This window comes from Gastrolobium bilobum, unplaced genomic scaffold, assembly GCF_033153095.1.
Source record: "Gastrolobium bilobum isolate Gb01-03AN ecotype WA unplaced genomic scaffold, APGP_CSIRO_Gbil_v1 utg2361, whole genome shotgun sequence".
In the NCBI taxonomy this organism is placed as follows: domain Eukaryota; kingdom Viridiplantae; phylum Streptophyta; class Magnoliopsida; order Fabales; family Fabaceae; genus Gastrolobium; species Gastrolobium bilobum.
Window position 1 is genome coordinate 341,243 of NW_026898473.1, and position 15,798 is coordinate 357,040.

The 15,798-nt window shown below is 33.8% G+C and overlaps 1 protein-coding gene across 4 annotated transcripts in view; it reads left to right on the top strand.

Moving 5' to 3' along the window:
- The window catches only part of LOC133316538 (glycine--tRNA ligase, chloroplastic/mitochondrial 2), a 42,599-nt gene that overhangs the window by 15,289 nt on the left and 11,512 nt on the right, over positions 1-15,798 (top strand). For all 4 annotated transcript variants that reach the window (XM_061518291.1, XM_061518292.1, XM_061518294.1 and 1 more), the window contains 14 exons: positions 494-620; positions 3,621-3,704; positions 4,006-4,092; positions 6,672-6,773; positions 6,854-6,917; positions 7,463-7,518; positions 8,258-8,329; positions 8,932-9,014; positions 9,776-9,824; positions 12,032-12,094; positions 12,175-12,264; positions 12,343-12,429; positions 13,632-13,703; positions 13,796-13,854. In XM_061518291.1, coding sequence (XP_061374275.1) covers positions 494-620; positions 3,621-3,704; positions 4,006-4,092; positions 6,672-6,773; positions 6,854-6,917; positions 7,463-7,518; positions 8,258-8,329; positions 8,932-9,014; positions 9,776-9,824; positions 12,032-12,094; positions 12,175-12,264; positions 12,343-12,429; positions 13,632-13,703; positions 13,796-13,854 — 1,095 coding nt within the window. The remainder of the gene's footprint in view (positions 1-493; positions 621-3,620; positions 3,705-4,005; positions 4,093-6,671; positions 6,774-6,853; positions 6,918-7,462; positions 7,519-8,257; positions 8,330-8,931; positions 9,015-9,775; positions 9,825-12,031; positions 12,095-12,174; positions 12,265-12,342; positions 12,430-13,631; positions 13,704-13,795; positions 13,855-15,798) is intronic.

Sequence of the window (15,798 nt, forward strand, 5' to 3'; positions counted from 1 at the left end):
CACTCTTCTACACTTCACCACCTAGCTTCTTCCCTCTCCTTTTTATGTGCGTACAGATCAAACTTTCCCTCCCAATTCCCCTTGATTGCCTCACTGGCAATCTATTACTTAACTATTCCCTCTCTTTAGATCTCAGTTCCCCTTGATTGGCTCTATTGCAATCTGTTACATCAACCATTCCCTCCCTGAAAAACCTGGATACTCTGTGCTCCTTCCTAATATACACCTTAGTAATAGGTGGCTTCCTAACATATTTGTGCTGCTCCACCTAATTCTCTAATATAATACACTCACAAACGGAGCCTAACAATCATCAAGTTTGGGCATCTCTATACAAAGTAACTCTTTTGATCTGGTATTTCTTTGAGGTTGTTTAAGGATTTTCATATACTTTTGATTACATTAGTATATTATTTATTTTGTCAGCACTTACGATCCCTTCTCTTGGATTTTTGCATTTCATTATCTTTTCCTTCATCTTGGTTTTTTTCAGTTTAGCTCGCCAGTGTGCACAACTTTGGTTGAAGACTAGGGAGATGCTTGGCTTCCCCCTTGGCTCCATCTCTGAAACTGATCATTTTGATTTGCCAAAAGAAGTTGTGGAGGTTGCATGTGAAAAGGTAAGTTTGCACATGTGGATCAATCGAGTCACTTTATCTTGGCTTAAATTTTGATATTGCTAGTATTTAGGCAGTTGTTTTGCTTTGGATATGCTTTTTCTGCTTGTAGAAAATGTATGTGTGAATTAGGTTACGGGCCGCTAAACCGCTACCGTAGCGAGTAGCGGCGGTCGGCCGCTACAAACCGCGACGCTACGCGACATTGGCCGTAACGGAAGGTAGCGGCATAGCGTAGCAGCAATACCTCTACCCGCTACCCCACTCCCACGTTGGAATTTGATGGAGAATCCGGAGACGATGATGATTTTCTTTATTAGTTCACTTCTTGTACTTGACTATTTGACAATTTTATTGTTCAATTGTGTTTAATTTTGGATCCTTCCTTTTTGTTCCTTGTATTTGACATTGATTGTGGAATTATGTGTTTGATTTTGTGTGACTTCTTATGTTTGAGCATTAATACTAAAAGCGGTATTGCCTCGTTTCTTGACTGTTAGTATAATATATGTGGAATTAATACTTCACCGTAGCCGTAATACCGCTACACCGCTATACCGTTTTCGGGGTCGACCGCTACCGGCCGCTAACTGCTATTGACAACTAGTGTGAAAAACAAGGAAATACGAAGAGAGAGTTGAGAGAAAGTGAGAATGTGTGTGAAGAGAGAGAAAACAGTTGAAAAGAACAAACTGAAATATTATTAATCTATTGTGTAGGAAACATACAATGGGTACTTATTTATAGAGAAGCTAATGGGTCTAAAGAACTAAACCCAAATCCTAGAATACAATTTGACTTATAAAGGAAACAATCGGGCTGATAAAAGAAACAAATTAGTACAAATATTTTTCATATTTACAACAAAACAGAGTACCGTAAACCCTGAAACTGAAAATACATTCTCCCGTTTTGTTTGTGCAGTGAGTTGAATATTTATAGTACAGAAGTAGATCTAGAATCTGAACTAATTCTGTTAGAAACTGTTAGAGATAGTTATATGTTAGAAACTGTTAAGAGATAGTTACAGGTAGCAGTCTGTTTGGAACTCAATCCAAACAGTTTTATTTGCATTTCATCAATCTTTTCTTCTTTCACACTTTACGATTAAATTTTTGCACAAGGAATGCTGCAAGCCCAAAGGGCTATTGGCATGAGGTTTATGTCAGTGATATGAAACTATTCTTGGGTTTTCATCTAATAGCTTAAGCTTTTACAAGAATTGATGCTTGACATGAATTAATACTAGCAAAGCAATTTTAACATATTTATCACAAAAATCCTCTAACAACAAATAATGCAGTTCTTTTGTGGCTTTCTTCTGGTGATATTTAAGTCATGGCTGCATGATTGGAAACAGTTGATATGATATTAATGCTGATTTAATTAGATTTTTTGGTAGGAATGAACTTCTTGGAGATCAAAATCACTATATCAATAGATGAAACATGATTGTACTGTTAGCATCTTTACAAAATTTGGTGAATATTTGATGATGGTGTTTAAGGTTTTACAAACAGAAATATTTCTTCTAGATACATACATAGGTAATGGTTTTGTGTCTTTCGGTGTACCTGAAAACAGAGGGATTATACTAAATTGTTTCAACATTAACATCAATAACACCTTTATCCCAAACAGAGGGATTGTACTAAATTGTTTACTGTGTTATAATACAAAGAACTAAATCTAATTATACTACTAATCTAGGTCAAGTTTTAGTTTACTACTACTGCTGCAAAGGCTTGAACTATAGTTTTGAAGCATTTAAACCTGGCTTGAGGAGACTGCTTCAACCCAAACAAAGATTGTGATTGATTAATGGAACCATGGGACCAACTTTGACTGTAATTCAGTAAACACCCACCAACAGCCAAGTGTAAATTTGCCAACCAGTTTAGAAACCAGATCCTATGTGCCATTAAAATGTTGGGTAGATGTCTAATTTATGATTGCTCATTGCTTGGTGCTAGCCTGGATTGGATAGAGCTTCACTTGTGGTTTTTGGAATGGAAATAGAGGAAAAACTCAAAACAAAGGTAAACAGCTACGAAAAACAACATTCATAACTAAGAAAAGTATAAAGAGGATGCAGGTTACTATTAGACTGTTTACGTTTTGGATGGTCTGTTGAAAGGGCAATAACTAATGTAGTTCTTTCAATCAGAATAAGGAATAAAGAAAGCTATGAGGATGTTACAGGTGAGTTCAAGCAATATAAAGCCATCTTAAACATTGCCCCAAACTATGCTCAGAATCATAATTTTTTTTTTAGAAAATAGCCCAATGCTTCCTGGATTGATATTGTGAGTTTGGGACGAATTGGAAGCTTAGCAATACTGACTTCCTGACATATCCAATAGCAATGTTTTAACCATTTACAGGTATCCTTGCTTCAAAGAACATTGGCATCTTGGATTTGATGTTACTGTTAAGAACCTTAAGGTCATCACCCCAAAAGCTAGCTCAAAGGGTGGGAGTGCTCAAGGCCTTATAAACCTCACATTAGTTGCCCATACAACCAATGTGAGACTATATTTCTCAACACGCCCCCTCACACGAGAGCCCACTGGGCTTGAAGGGTGGATAACATACAAGCCCACCTACATGTGGAAATTCCACTACAAAGGCGGTGAGATTTCGAACGCTCTGATACCATGTTAAGAACTTTGGGATACACCACCCCAAAAGCTAGCTCAAAGGGTGGGAGTGCCCAAGGCCTTATAAACCTCACATTAGTTGCCCATACAACCAATGTGGGACTATATTTCTCAACAGTTACAATTGTTGGATGTAGTTTGTTTGACTTTTAATTCAACACAAACTTATAGACAAGATTTATGAGCTATTCCTCCCTCAAGTAAAATATTGACAATAAGAATTATATTATTTTTAAAGATGAATCGTGTTCATGTTTAACTTGTATACGACTTTATTTATTGATTATTGTGTGTGAATTTATTTATCAATTAGTGTAAAATTCTATCCTTTCTTTGGTTACAGGTGCATGATCATTCAAGAGCATTTGTTCTTGAAATTGGAACTGAGGAGATGCCACCTCAAGATGTTGTTGATGCATGCAAGCAAGTATAACTTTTTCATCTGATTAAAATAATGAAATTTTAGATACTCAAAAAAAAAATTAATGAAATTTTTTACCTCCAATTTATTGCTTGTGGGACTTCTCTTCTATTGACAAATACATTTTCCCCTTTTTTCAATTTTCTGTTTTGGATTTCAAGTGTCTTCTTTCTCTTTTTGTCACATAAACTTTTTTCAATCATTCACAAGATCTTCATTCTTATATCCCCCATTATTTTTTTAAAATTAAAATATTAGTATTCTCCGTCATCGTTCAATATTGATTTTATTCTGCTGGTTATTGTAGCTGAGAGATTTAATGTTGCAATTACTTGAACGGCAGAGGCTAAAGCATGGGGAAGTGCAAGTTTTTGGCACCCCACGTAGATTAGTGGTGCGTGAATAAACTTTATTTTTGATGCAAAATTCTTGTTTCTAGATGCTTTACATTTTTGTAATAATTGTTTCTGGGATGAAGCTGTTATTTTCTGCATTCTTATGGAATATTTTTAATAGTTCAATGTTGGATTTCCTTATTTATCACAAGAAAAATAAAATAAAATAAAAAGAACAAAAGAACAAAATAAATAAAAATGATGGATTCCCATTTGTTACTCACGTGCGCAGACAAGGAAAAAGAAATTTGATATCTTACAAAATTGTTTAAATGTTAGGAATTTTGTCTCTTGTAGTACACTCTACATTAAGAGAGAGGGCGAGTCAAGAGTAGTGGTAAAATTGCTTTTATGTGATTGGATGTTACGGGTTCGAGTTCGAATCCAGTAAACAAGAGCCTCTTTGCCAAAATGCAAGGATAGGGTTGTGTAGAAGGATTTTCCTCACCTCTACCCTCGCATATCAGGGTTTCATGGGGAGCAATTTTTTAGTACTCTCTACAGTAAGGTATATAAGCTGTGATAGGATAATTTAGACATTAGATTACTGTGGAGTTTTTTCTTTCAAATTCCTATTCCAACTTCCAAGTGGTAACTCATCCCCCAGCATTCAAAGTTTCCTTTTCACAAATCCATTTGGAAATCCAAAGTTCCTTCTAAGGTCCAGGACTTTTGTTTGGACTGCAATACATAATAGAATTAACACAAATTGCTTGTTATAGATACATAGGCTTCACACTTATGACATAGTTGAGTTTGAAACAGATGGTAAATTATCTTGCTAGCATCATATACTAGTATATGAGAGTAAGAGTCTTGATGTTTATAGAAAGGCCATTTCCTCTTAGTGATATTCTGTTACGATCCAGTTGTAAGGTATCTGACTTGGATTCCCACATTGGAAAATAAGGTTCTAGTGTAGGATTTATATGAACTTTGGACTCTTCCACCTTACGAGCTAACTTTTAGGGCGAGGTCTCCCAAGATTCGATTAATTGGTATCAGAGCTTTCTCTTTGTCTCCCAGTTGTAATCGAGTGGCGTGAGGGGTGACATTGGCATTGTAGTGTTCGCGCAAGACTAGTAAAAAACTGGTGCCAAGCCAAGTCGCATGGGCGCCGGGGCTGCGGAGAGTGGTGGGATGTTATGATCTAGTTGTAAGGTGTGGGACTTGGAGTTCCAGTTAGAGAAATATAAAACTATTAATGTAGCTTCACGCAACAACTTAAGCTTTTATGTTGAAATGATTCTTTACATGATATTAGAGCCGACATGACTAAGTGGTTATGAATTCGATCCTTACCATCCCCATTCAATTAATAAAATAATTAAATATTGTGGAGATTCTTAGCATATGTAGGATATACTTGATGCATCATCCACCTTTTAAGCCTAATGAGCTTTCATGTGAGGGGATGTATTAGGGATATTATTGTAATTATATTCTTTGCAATTTTATCTGTTAGAATAGGATGAGCTGTACATATTCTAGAACATTTCTTTTCTTGCTGAGTTGTCCATCTACAGCTCTATATATGTATTGTACAGTGCCTCCTTTTAATTAGGTCAAGAATATAATATTTTAGCTTTCTCTCTCTGCTCTTCTCGTCTTTTCTTCGATTCTCTCTGAGGATGTGTTAGAGAAATATAAAATCATTAATGTAACCTCATTCAACAACTTAAACTTTTGGGTTAAAATGGTTCTTTAAAGCTCCACACTGGAAATATAAGGTTCTGGTGTGGGATTTATATGGACATTGGGCTCTCCTACCTTACAAGCTAGTTTTTTGGGTGAATCTCTCCCAAGTTCGTATCATATTCATATAAGGTTGTATTGGAATCTTTATTGTGCTCAGCAAACAGCTATTTTACTGGGGTTTCTTTGTTTGACATACAGAACTTTTTTATCTCTGCTTACTTGATATTGTTTTTGTTTTTTTTTTTTTTTTTGGTTTTCCCCTTTTTTGGTTTCTTTTAGAAGGATATTTTATCGTGACTTTTTTGTATATGTCCTTCTTTTCTTTTCTCCAATAAAGTTTCTTATCTATTTCTTTTTAATAAAAAGATAAGTTCTACCATTAAGCATTTACTTTATTTGTACCAATAAAGTCTATATACTTTTAGGGGTGTTATGTTGCACCTAAATTTGCCATGGGCATAGGATTTTGTTTATGGCTTCTCTTTGGTGTTTTGCTCATATCTATTTTAAGGGAGTTGTCATTTCTCATATGCAGAGATTGGACAGCTTTCTTGCATTCTTGATATTTTAAAGTTTCTTTGTTGTTTCTTTTCTTTTTTTTGCTTTTTTTGGGAGAACGCGTAATCCTTCTTTCCTTACCCTAGTTTTACGGACCCTCTTAAGGTTTTCTCTCATTATAATCTATATTTTATGTAAAAAATATCTTATGTGAAGAAATTTGCTTTAGTTCCTACTTAGGATTAATATACGGAATCATATGTTCTAGAATTGAAAGTTATGTGCAGTTATGCAATGCATACATCATAGAATTTTCAATTTTTAGAAATGTTCATGTAAGAAATGATAGCAATCATATCTGTTCCCGGTTGTATCATTACAGGTTACTGTTGAAAATCTTTTCACAAAGCAAGCAGAAATGGAGGTTGAGGTTCGAGGTCCTCCTGTTTCAAAAGCATTTGATCATGAAGGAAATCCAACAAAGGTTTCACAATACTTAAGATTTTTCTTTTGTCCTGAATTAAGGTTCAAGAAATGCTGCCTAATTTAGTTTTTTCATGTCAGGCCATAGAGGGTTTTTCCCGTAGATACTCTGTTCCACTGGACTTGATATACAGAAAGGTTGATGGTGAGTATCCGGAGGCAAAACACTTGTTGTGTGGGTTTAATTGTGTTTCTTCTTGTCCTACTCATTAACTTATTATTTTGTTTTATTTTTGGTTTTCATTGTATGCTACTGGCAACCAGGAAAAAAAATTATTAAAAATAATAAATAGCTAAGATAAAATACAATCACGTACTGTTATTTCCAAATGCAGCTGATTATCAGGCCATAACTATGTTTTACATTGTTGGCAGCTTATGGAGGATTTCTGATCATCATATTTTGTACTTTTTTCACCCGTTACATTCTTCGTGTATCCAAGAAAAAAAAAATTCTGAGTTATATAGCCACTAGTTTTTCCTGCAGAAAAAAGAGTGACTTGATCCGTTTTCAGCTGCTGCTTTGGTAGAAATTATATTTTTGCTACCAGAGCATGCTTGAACTTTTAACTTGATTTTCAAGCACTGTAATTTAATTTTGTATAACTCATAAATTTTCTGGTTAATATGTCACTGCCAGAATCCCACTCCTTTAATAGGGTACTTCAATGCACTTTCTTGAAATTGCAGGGAAAACAGAATATGTTTATGCTCTTATAAAGGAGACTTCAAGACATGCTTTGGAGGTTTTCTATTCTGCTTTATTTTTATAATCTCGCCCTTTTATGTTTGTTTATATTCTCTTGATAGTGGGTTCATTAGAAAAATCAGTATAATATTGCAAATGTGGGTCTGTTTCTTAAAGTTACATGTTTGAACCTTTAAATCCTAGACCAAATATTGAAGCCAATATACTAATACATATCCTAACAACATGATTTAAAAGTGGTTTAGAGTCAACTGAGCTCTTCATCAAATGAAGACTCTTGATTTCACTGAAAGTGCTTTATGAACTTGATAGTCTTAAAAACGGGTTTTAGAAGAAGTATAAACACAATGGAGTGTAGATAAGGCTAGCTGATTTGATTAATGATTTGTGTGCTTATCTCCAGTTAGTTACCTATATTAAAATTAGAAGACTGATGTTGATTAATGTCTTATTACCACAATTTATAATATGTACTTGTTAGCAAAAATATATATAATTTCTGTGTACATTTGTAGATAATGTCAATGTCATTATAAATATGCATTATCGTTCTGATTATTTTTCATCTAATATACAATTATCGAAAAGGAAATTCCAGGCTAATTAACTTTAGATTGACACAAGGACATTTTCTGACCACAGTTTTATGATACGATACAAGAGTTTTGAGATGTGAATCTTACACCGATCCTGTCTTGTATGATTTATTTCTTTGTGCTTCTTACACTCTTTGTAAGAAAAATGCTATTGCTGTTGATTTATTCTTCTCTTACTAGGTTTTGTCTGAAGATTTGCCTGCTACTATTGCTAAAATTTCATTTCCAAAGACAATGCGTTGGAATTCTCAGGTACACTGGATTTTAAATGTGTTGTTGTAGGCAATGTGATGCTATCAGTAGTGATATTATAAAACAAAAGTTAAGATAGCCTTTGTTCTAAACCAACTTTCCCAAAAGCTTAAGTTGGTAGTGAAAGGAAGGCGCACAAACAATTAGGACATCAATAGAGGAGACGATTGTGCAAATTACTGGAACTAATAATTACAGTTGACCTAAGATCGTAATCAAAATTATTTCTCAACAGTTATTTCTTATACTTCCATAATAGCTATATTTATAATGCTTTGTCCGTGATATTTACACTTAAAAGTAAAGCTGTAGTACAGCTAATAGTATAATAATCATACTACATGCAGGGAAAGGGAGTGAATGTTCTAACCTGTTTGGATGAAAAGAAACTAAATACAGTCATTTTTTCTCTGTTTTATTTGCAAGAATCTTTCAGAAATCTGGCTTTCTGACCACTAGATGAAACATTGGAAAAAGAATCTATCCTTTGTCCCATGAAGTTTTAGATAATTGAAAAACATATCCGCTATCTTGTGGCCTTATTTTGGAGTAAAGGAAATAACTGGATACCTAACATATGTTTTCATACTTTGAATATATAGGTGATGTTTAGCAGGCCTATCCGTTGGATTTTAGCCCTGCATGGAGATGTAGCAGTCCCATTTATGTTTGCTGGGGTGACGAGGTAATGTATTCTCTTTGGATATTCTGTCGAAAGTATGTGTTCATACTACTGGACTTTTATCCTTTTGCTCCGTAGGCACCATTTCAAAATAACTTATTGGAGAGTATATATTCTCCAATAGAAATTGGAGATTATATACTCTCCAATAGAACTATAGAACTGTTTCCTTGTCTTGTGGTGATTTTGGAAGTTGAAAATATTCTGGCAAATGGTCTAATTCTAAGAAATACTTTTTGTAAGATATGAACTTCGAAAATACTTGGATTTTCCTTTCTATCAATTCTATATAAATAAAATATTTGAATTTTATTTTCTCATTCTGTTTCAAAAAGAATATTTTGTTTTTTTTAAATGGAAGTCATCTATCAGAGTTATTTATTTTTTTGACGATATCATGGTAGTAATATCTAAAGACTGTGCATTAACTACATCATATAATTGATGTGTCTAGCCTATTCCCATTAATGAAAGAGTGTAACTTTATACTCTTGTTTGCACTTCACACAATATCTTTATTTTTATAAAAGAAGACTTTATTAGAAACAGGAATATTATGAGGCAGTGAGGCATAAGATTTCCGTCTAAACAACCAAAAGCAGTAAACAGATCAAAGAATAAAACTAGAGAAACGATAATATCTTGTCCACTTATTCCAAGGCCTTATGGCACCCAATTACGATAAATTCTTTTTCGTTTATCAGTTTCCTTTTTATTATCTGATACGTGAATAACACTTACCATGTTTTGTTTATATTATGCAGTGGAAACTTGTCTTGTGGTCTTCGTAATACTTCTTCAGCCGCTGTTCAGGTGCATGCCTGAACCTAAATTATTTATTTTGATAAATGGAAAATAAGTGTGTTTCAATCAATGTTCTATTCTTTAGCCTTCTTGCTGTTTTCAATTTTATGGTTTTTAGTGTGATGCATGTTTGAGACAACATATTTCTTTGAAAAAACAATGTGTCTGTGTCGTTTGTGTTGAGTAAAACTCTTACATTAATTCGTACCATTGACTCCATTTTAATTCGATGGTTCAAGATTACTTAATGAAGAGAGAATAGTAAAATCTGACATGAATAAGGAAAGATATCTGTGAAATATGACTAACGATAAGAGAATTTGACACATGACTCTTTTCATTAAATTGAGAAATAATATATTTTGTGTACAAAAAATATTGTTATTAAAAGAATATGTATAGATTAATAAATATTTATTAAAATTGAAAATTTTCAAAATTTTAATAGACAAGTATTAAATTTCAAATTTATGAAAAGTACTTAATAAATATGAGACACAAAAGCATAAAGCATAAAATGATATGATTTAACTGGTTAGAAAACTGTTACAAAAAGAATCCACTTCTTATACTGATATATGATCTTGCCAGTTATATGCATGAAGCGTGTTGTCTCAGGTAATTAAATCTTTTTAGAAAATTTGTTTTTTTAATAGAGGGAGATGTAAATCATAGGATTCAAGCTTGGGTGGATGAAATGGAGGAATGCTTCAGGTGTTATTTGTGATAGAATGGTGCCTCTGAACTTCAAACGATGCTTTATGGTACGGAAAGTTGGGCAATAAAGTGTCAACAACAGCATAAGATAAGTGTTGCAGAGGTGACTGTTGTGTTGGATAAGTGGTTATCTGATACGAATCTTGGAAAAGCCTCATCCCAAAAGCTAGCTTGTAAGGTAGGAGAACGCAAAGTCCATATAAATCCCATACTCCGATGTGGGACTCCAAGTTTCATACCTTACAATTGAATCGTAACATTGTCATAAACCTACTATTCTGAAAGATTGAGTTATTAGGTGAAGACATGTAAATGATTTTATATTATGTCCATTTACTTAAGAGTCCTTTGAGCTTGAAGTATGGGCAATGCACAGACCCATCTAACTTGTGCTTAAATTCCATTTTTATTAGAGGAATGGGGGGATGCAATAATGAAACTCTAGACCATTTGGTTATAGGCTCTAATGCCATGTCATAAACTAGTATCCCAATAGTTTGAGCTGTTAGTTGAAGACGCATGAATGATTTCATTTCACATCTTTACAATGGTCTCCAAGAAAAGTTAAGATATGGAATGAATGTATTAGAGTGAAATTAGGAGTGGCCCCTATTGAGATAAAGACGGTAGAATCTCACCTAAGATGGTTTGGATTTTAACTCCTGTGAAGAAGGCCAATAGAAGCCACAAATAGTAGGGTTGATCAAATGGAGGATAGCCCAATAATTAGAGTAGAGGAAGACCGAGAAAAACTCTAAGTTAAACCTTTAGAAAGGATTTAAAATCTAAATGGCTTTTGTTATGGTAGGAGAAAATGAGAGTTTGATGAAATCGGTGTGCTTCAATTACACAACTATATCTAGATTATATAGCTAAAGAGTAATAAATACAGATATCACTAGTATCCTAATTACTATCATTACTTGATTTTGACTACCCTATTTACATAATCAACACGATACTGAATACCCTATTTACATAACCAACATGATACTATTAATATAGTTACTGAAATTACCAACAGCCTCTTTGAAGAATTGGATTTTGACAGAACACAGTGGTGTTGTTTGATCATTGTAGCCAACCCCAGCTAGTGGGGAAATGCTTTGGTGGTGGTGGTTGTAGAAAATCTATTTTTTTGGAGTTTTTTTGTTTACATTTAGACCTAAGCAAATCATTTTTTGGTAATTCTAATCAGATTTTATTCATGTCAATGATCTTTTGATACCTTCAGTAGGTGACGATCAGCATATTCCTAAGAAATATATTTACATTACTATATCCAGGCTGTCAATTTCTGTCGATATATATGCTTGTGTGTGTGTGTTTATTTAACAGCTTCCATACTTTACTTTTCTTTGTTCTCTATTGTTTTCTTTCTTTTTCTTTTTCTTTTTTAAGGTGGATCTCTTACCCTCCAAACTCTTTGTAATCATCTTCTGTTGCCTTAATGAATTTCTTCTTTTATATAAAATAAAACTACTGTACTTAATTTGCAGGTAGAAAGTGCAGAATCATATTCAGTTGCAATGAAAAATGCAGGAATCAATGTTGCAGCTGAGGTATGAATAAATAAGTTTGTTACTATAACAAATACATACTTATATACCTATATAATAAGATTGGTATATTTAATTGGTAGGACCGCAAGAAAATTATTTTTGAGCAATCTAATGCATTAGCAGAAAGTGTCAATGGCCAAATTCTTATTCCAAAAGGTTTGCTTGACGAGGTAAGATTTGCATGTTCCCTTTTCTCAATATTGTCACATATGTGCATTTTAAGAATTTCCGTTTACATCTAATCTTAGGTTGTAAATCTTGTTGAGGCACCTGTTCCAGTGCTTGGAAAGTTTAAAGAAACCTTCTTACATCTTCCGAAAGATCTTTTGACTATGGTGAGCGCTTCAGTTTTGCTTCGTCAATTTTGTTGGATATCCTTTTCCCTGTTGATCATTAAACCAATTAAAATTGTGTTTTCATATCAAAGACTGCATGTAGGGGCAAGTCTTCATGAAGTACTTCAAATGGATGATTTCTGCATTCTTATTTCTATTTAATTAACCGATGTTGCAGTATCCAAAATTTGCTCTTTGCTTGTTATTCTTTGTCCTTTGTCGTATCTAAATTGTGCAAGTGTGTCTTTTTTTTAATAGGAAAAGAAATTTCATTAAGAGAAGAAAAGTACAAAGATAGAGGACAAGACATCCTCACTAGAAAATACAAAAGAAACGCCTAGAAACTGTGAGATTGAGTTATGTAACAAAGCGTGCCAATCTCTCTGCATGTTTAACAGAGAAACACCTCTAAATAGTCCGCGAGCAGAGCACCACATACAAGCCAAGAAAGTAACCCTGTCCCTAATGTTATCTAGTAATGACAAAGTGCCTTCCAAAGTTCTAGCATTCCTTTACAGCCAAAGACAGAGCACTGCCACAGAATTTTAGCTTCTTTATGTGAGTCAAACCCTCTAATTTAAGGAGAAATTGATTCAAGTTCTTAGGGCAGACCCAACTCTCAAAAAAAATCCCAACCAGTTTGTTCCAGAGAAAATTTGCAGGAGAGAACTGAAAAAAAATGATTGTCAGCTTCCAAACTAGAACAGCACATTGCACACGTTAGTAGACAAAGTTCTGAGAGGTCTGCGCTTTTGTGGCATGTAATTAGTGTTAATCCTATTTAGAACAGTAGTCCAGACAAAAAGATTTAACCTTAGGTCGAGCTTGGAATTTCCAAATGGGTTTATATGAAAGGAAACCATCTCTGTCAGGGGACTTAGTCAAGAACTGAAAATATGATTTACAAGAAAAACACCCGATGAGGTGCCTCCCATTATTCATAAGTCTGTTCATTTTGTTTTGTTGGAGTGCCAAATGCTACCTACGACAGTAATAAAATGATCAAAATAGCCCTGACTGAAAATATCACAATTAACGCCAATATCAAAATTAAACCAGACTAGTGATATTTGTGGATCTTTAAATTTAATTTCTTCTGGATTGTACTGCTTGGATTATTATCAATTATTACATATATAAAAGCCGGAAAGTTTTAAAGAATATTGAAAATAGAAGCTAACCATTGTGCACCATGCCTCCAGGTTATGCAAAAGCACCAGAAGTATTTTGCTGTATGTGATGCTAATGGACAATTGTTGCCTTACTTTATTGCTGTAAGTTATTTTCCAGTTATATAGTCTCCTAGAACATCTGCACTGCATGTTTTGTCTTTTTATCTGTTAAATGACATGTGATTTTCTTTTAGGTTGCGAATGGAGCAATTGATGAGACTACAGTGAGGAAAGGAAATGAAGCGGTGCTCAGGTATTCTTATCTCAACTTCTTATCATGTATTATATAGTTTATTGAACAGGAGTTGCTATGAATCCCAGGCTTTCTTCTTGGGTACTAGTGCTCTTAATGATTGTTAAATATTTATATTAGTTGTTTATACTTGGTGGCCTCTGTTTAGGACTAGTTCTGCTAAAAGTTTGAATTATTAGGTGGAGGCCCATGAATGAGTTTATCTTTCTAACATTCTCCTCCAAGCAAGAGCCTTTCAGGCTGAAGCATGGATAATAAATAAGCCCACTTTACTTTTTATGGAATTTTATTTTATTTAAAAAATTTGGAGCAGTAAGGGTCAAACTCTTGACCACTTGGTCAAAAAAACTCTAGTATCTTGTTGATGACCAACCATCCCATAAGATTAAGCTATTAGGAGACCTAGTAATGATTTTTATATCTCTAAAAGACTCCAAACATTTATTGTGAAAGCAAGCAACCAGTAAGATACTAATACTTGGGGAAAAATGGGTATGGGAGTTATCTAAACAACCATACTAGCTTTCATTTTATTTGAAATGAATTTTAGAGATAATCTGTTAGGATACCATCTTTTAAGGTACATTCTAGAAAGAAATGTAGAGAATCAGGACTCAAGGCACTCATGTTGAGTCACCAAGGTAGTTAGAGGGAGAATATTTTGGAAGCGCAATATTTTGTATAAGATTTAATATGTCTTATACAATTATTAAATCTTTTAAGCCTAGCTCAAAATGAGCGAGACATTATATCCTCACTTCCCATTGCTAGCCCCAACCTTCAAAACCTGCTTCACCGAGGGTCTTTGCTCCCCCCAAAGGATCATCACAGCACACAAACACAAACAATAAGCAAAAAGCTGGTAATCTCAATCCAAAACACATTAAAGATAATCATAACTCAAATACATCATAATCAACTCAAGCATCAATCCAAGTATGCCATTTCCATTATTGATCTTATTTAGTTTCATTTAGTTCATTTAGTGGGAAGAGAATCATGGTAGACCCGGGAAACCTTGTTGCCAGCCACGTACAATCAAATTTGGCCGTCATCAAAACGTCAAATCCTTAGTGTGCACACCACTCCACCAAAGTTGTTACTAGTACCCCAGGAAACTCTATTGCTAGGTACCACTTTGGGAAGAAAGGATAAACATCATTTTCACATCATATTACATCATAGGCATAAAGCCCTAAGGTTGTGTTCATTACTTTCAGGAGGTAGCATCCCAAAAGGTATCTTCCCACTATTATCTTATCACTCACAAATTAGGGAAATTCAATCTTGTCACAAATCACATACTTAAAATTTCCTCAAAGAGTATCATAATTTCCACATCAATTATCTAACATTCATCAAATATAAGATTCATATCACACATAATCAATCATCCAACATCTTATTAGAGGTAAAATTCATACCTCAATCAATTATCCAACATCTATCAAAGGTATGATTCATCTCACACATTATCAATTATCCAACATCTCAACCTATTATCATTAAGGAATTAGGATTATACCCAAGAAAATAATTATATAATTAATCTTGTGATTTCCTAGAGATTAAGGTTAAACCCATCAAAATTCCCAACAATATTCATATATAATTAACCTATGATTTTCTAGATATTAAGATTGAACCCAATATAATTCCCAACACAATTCATATATAATGAACCTAGGATTAATTAAGGGTTAGGATTACATATAACAAATTCCTTATAAAACTAACCTATAATAACCTAAGGATCAAGATTACATATTACAAATTTTATATAAACTACCCTATGATACCCTAAGGATCAGGATTCTATATAACAAATTTCAAATAAAACTAACCTATGACACCCTAAAGATTAGGATTATCTGAACTCTGTGTTTGAAAGCTTTCTTGGGAGAAGAGCGATTAGTGATGGGAAGTGCAGTTGGTAGCTAAGGG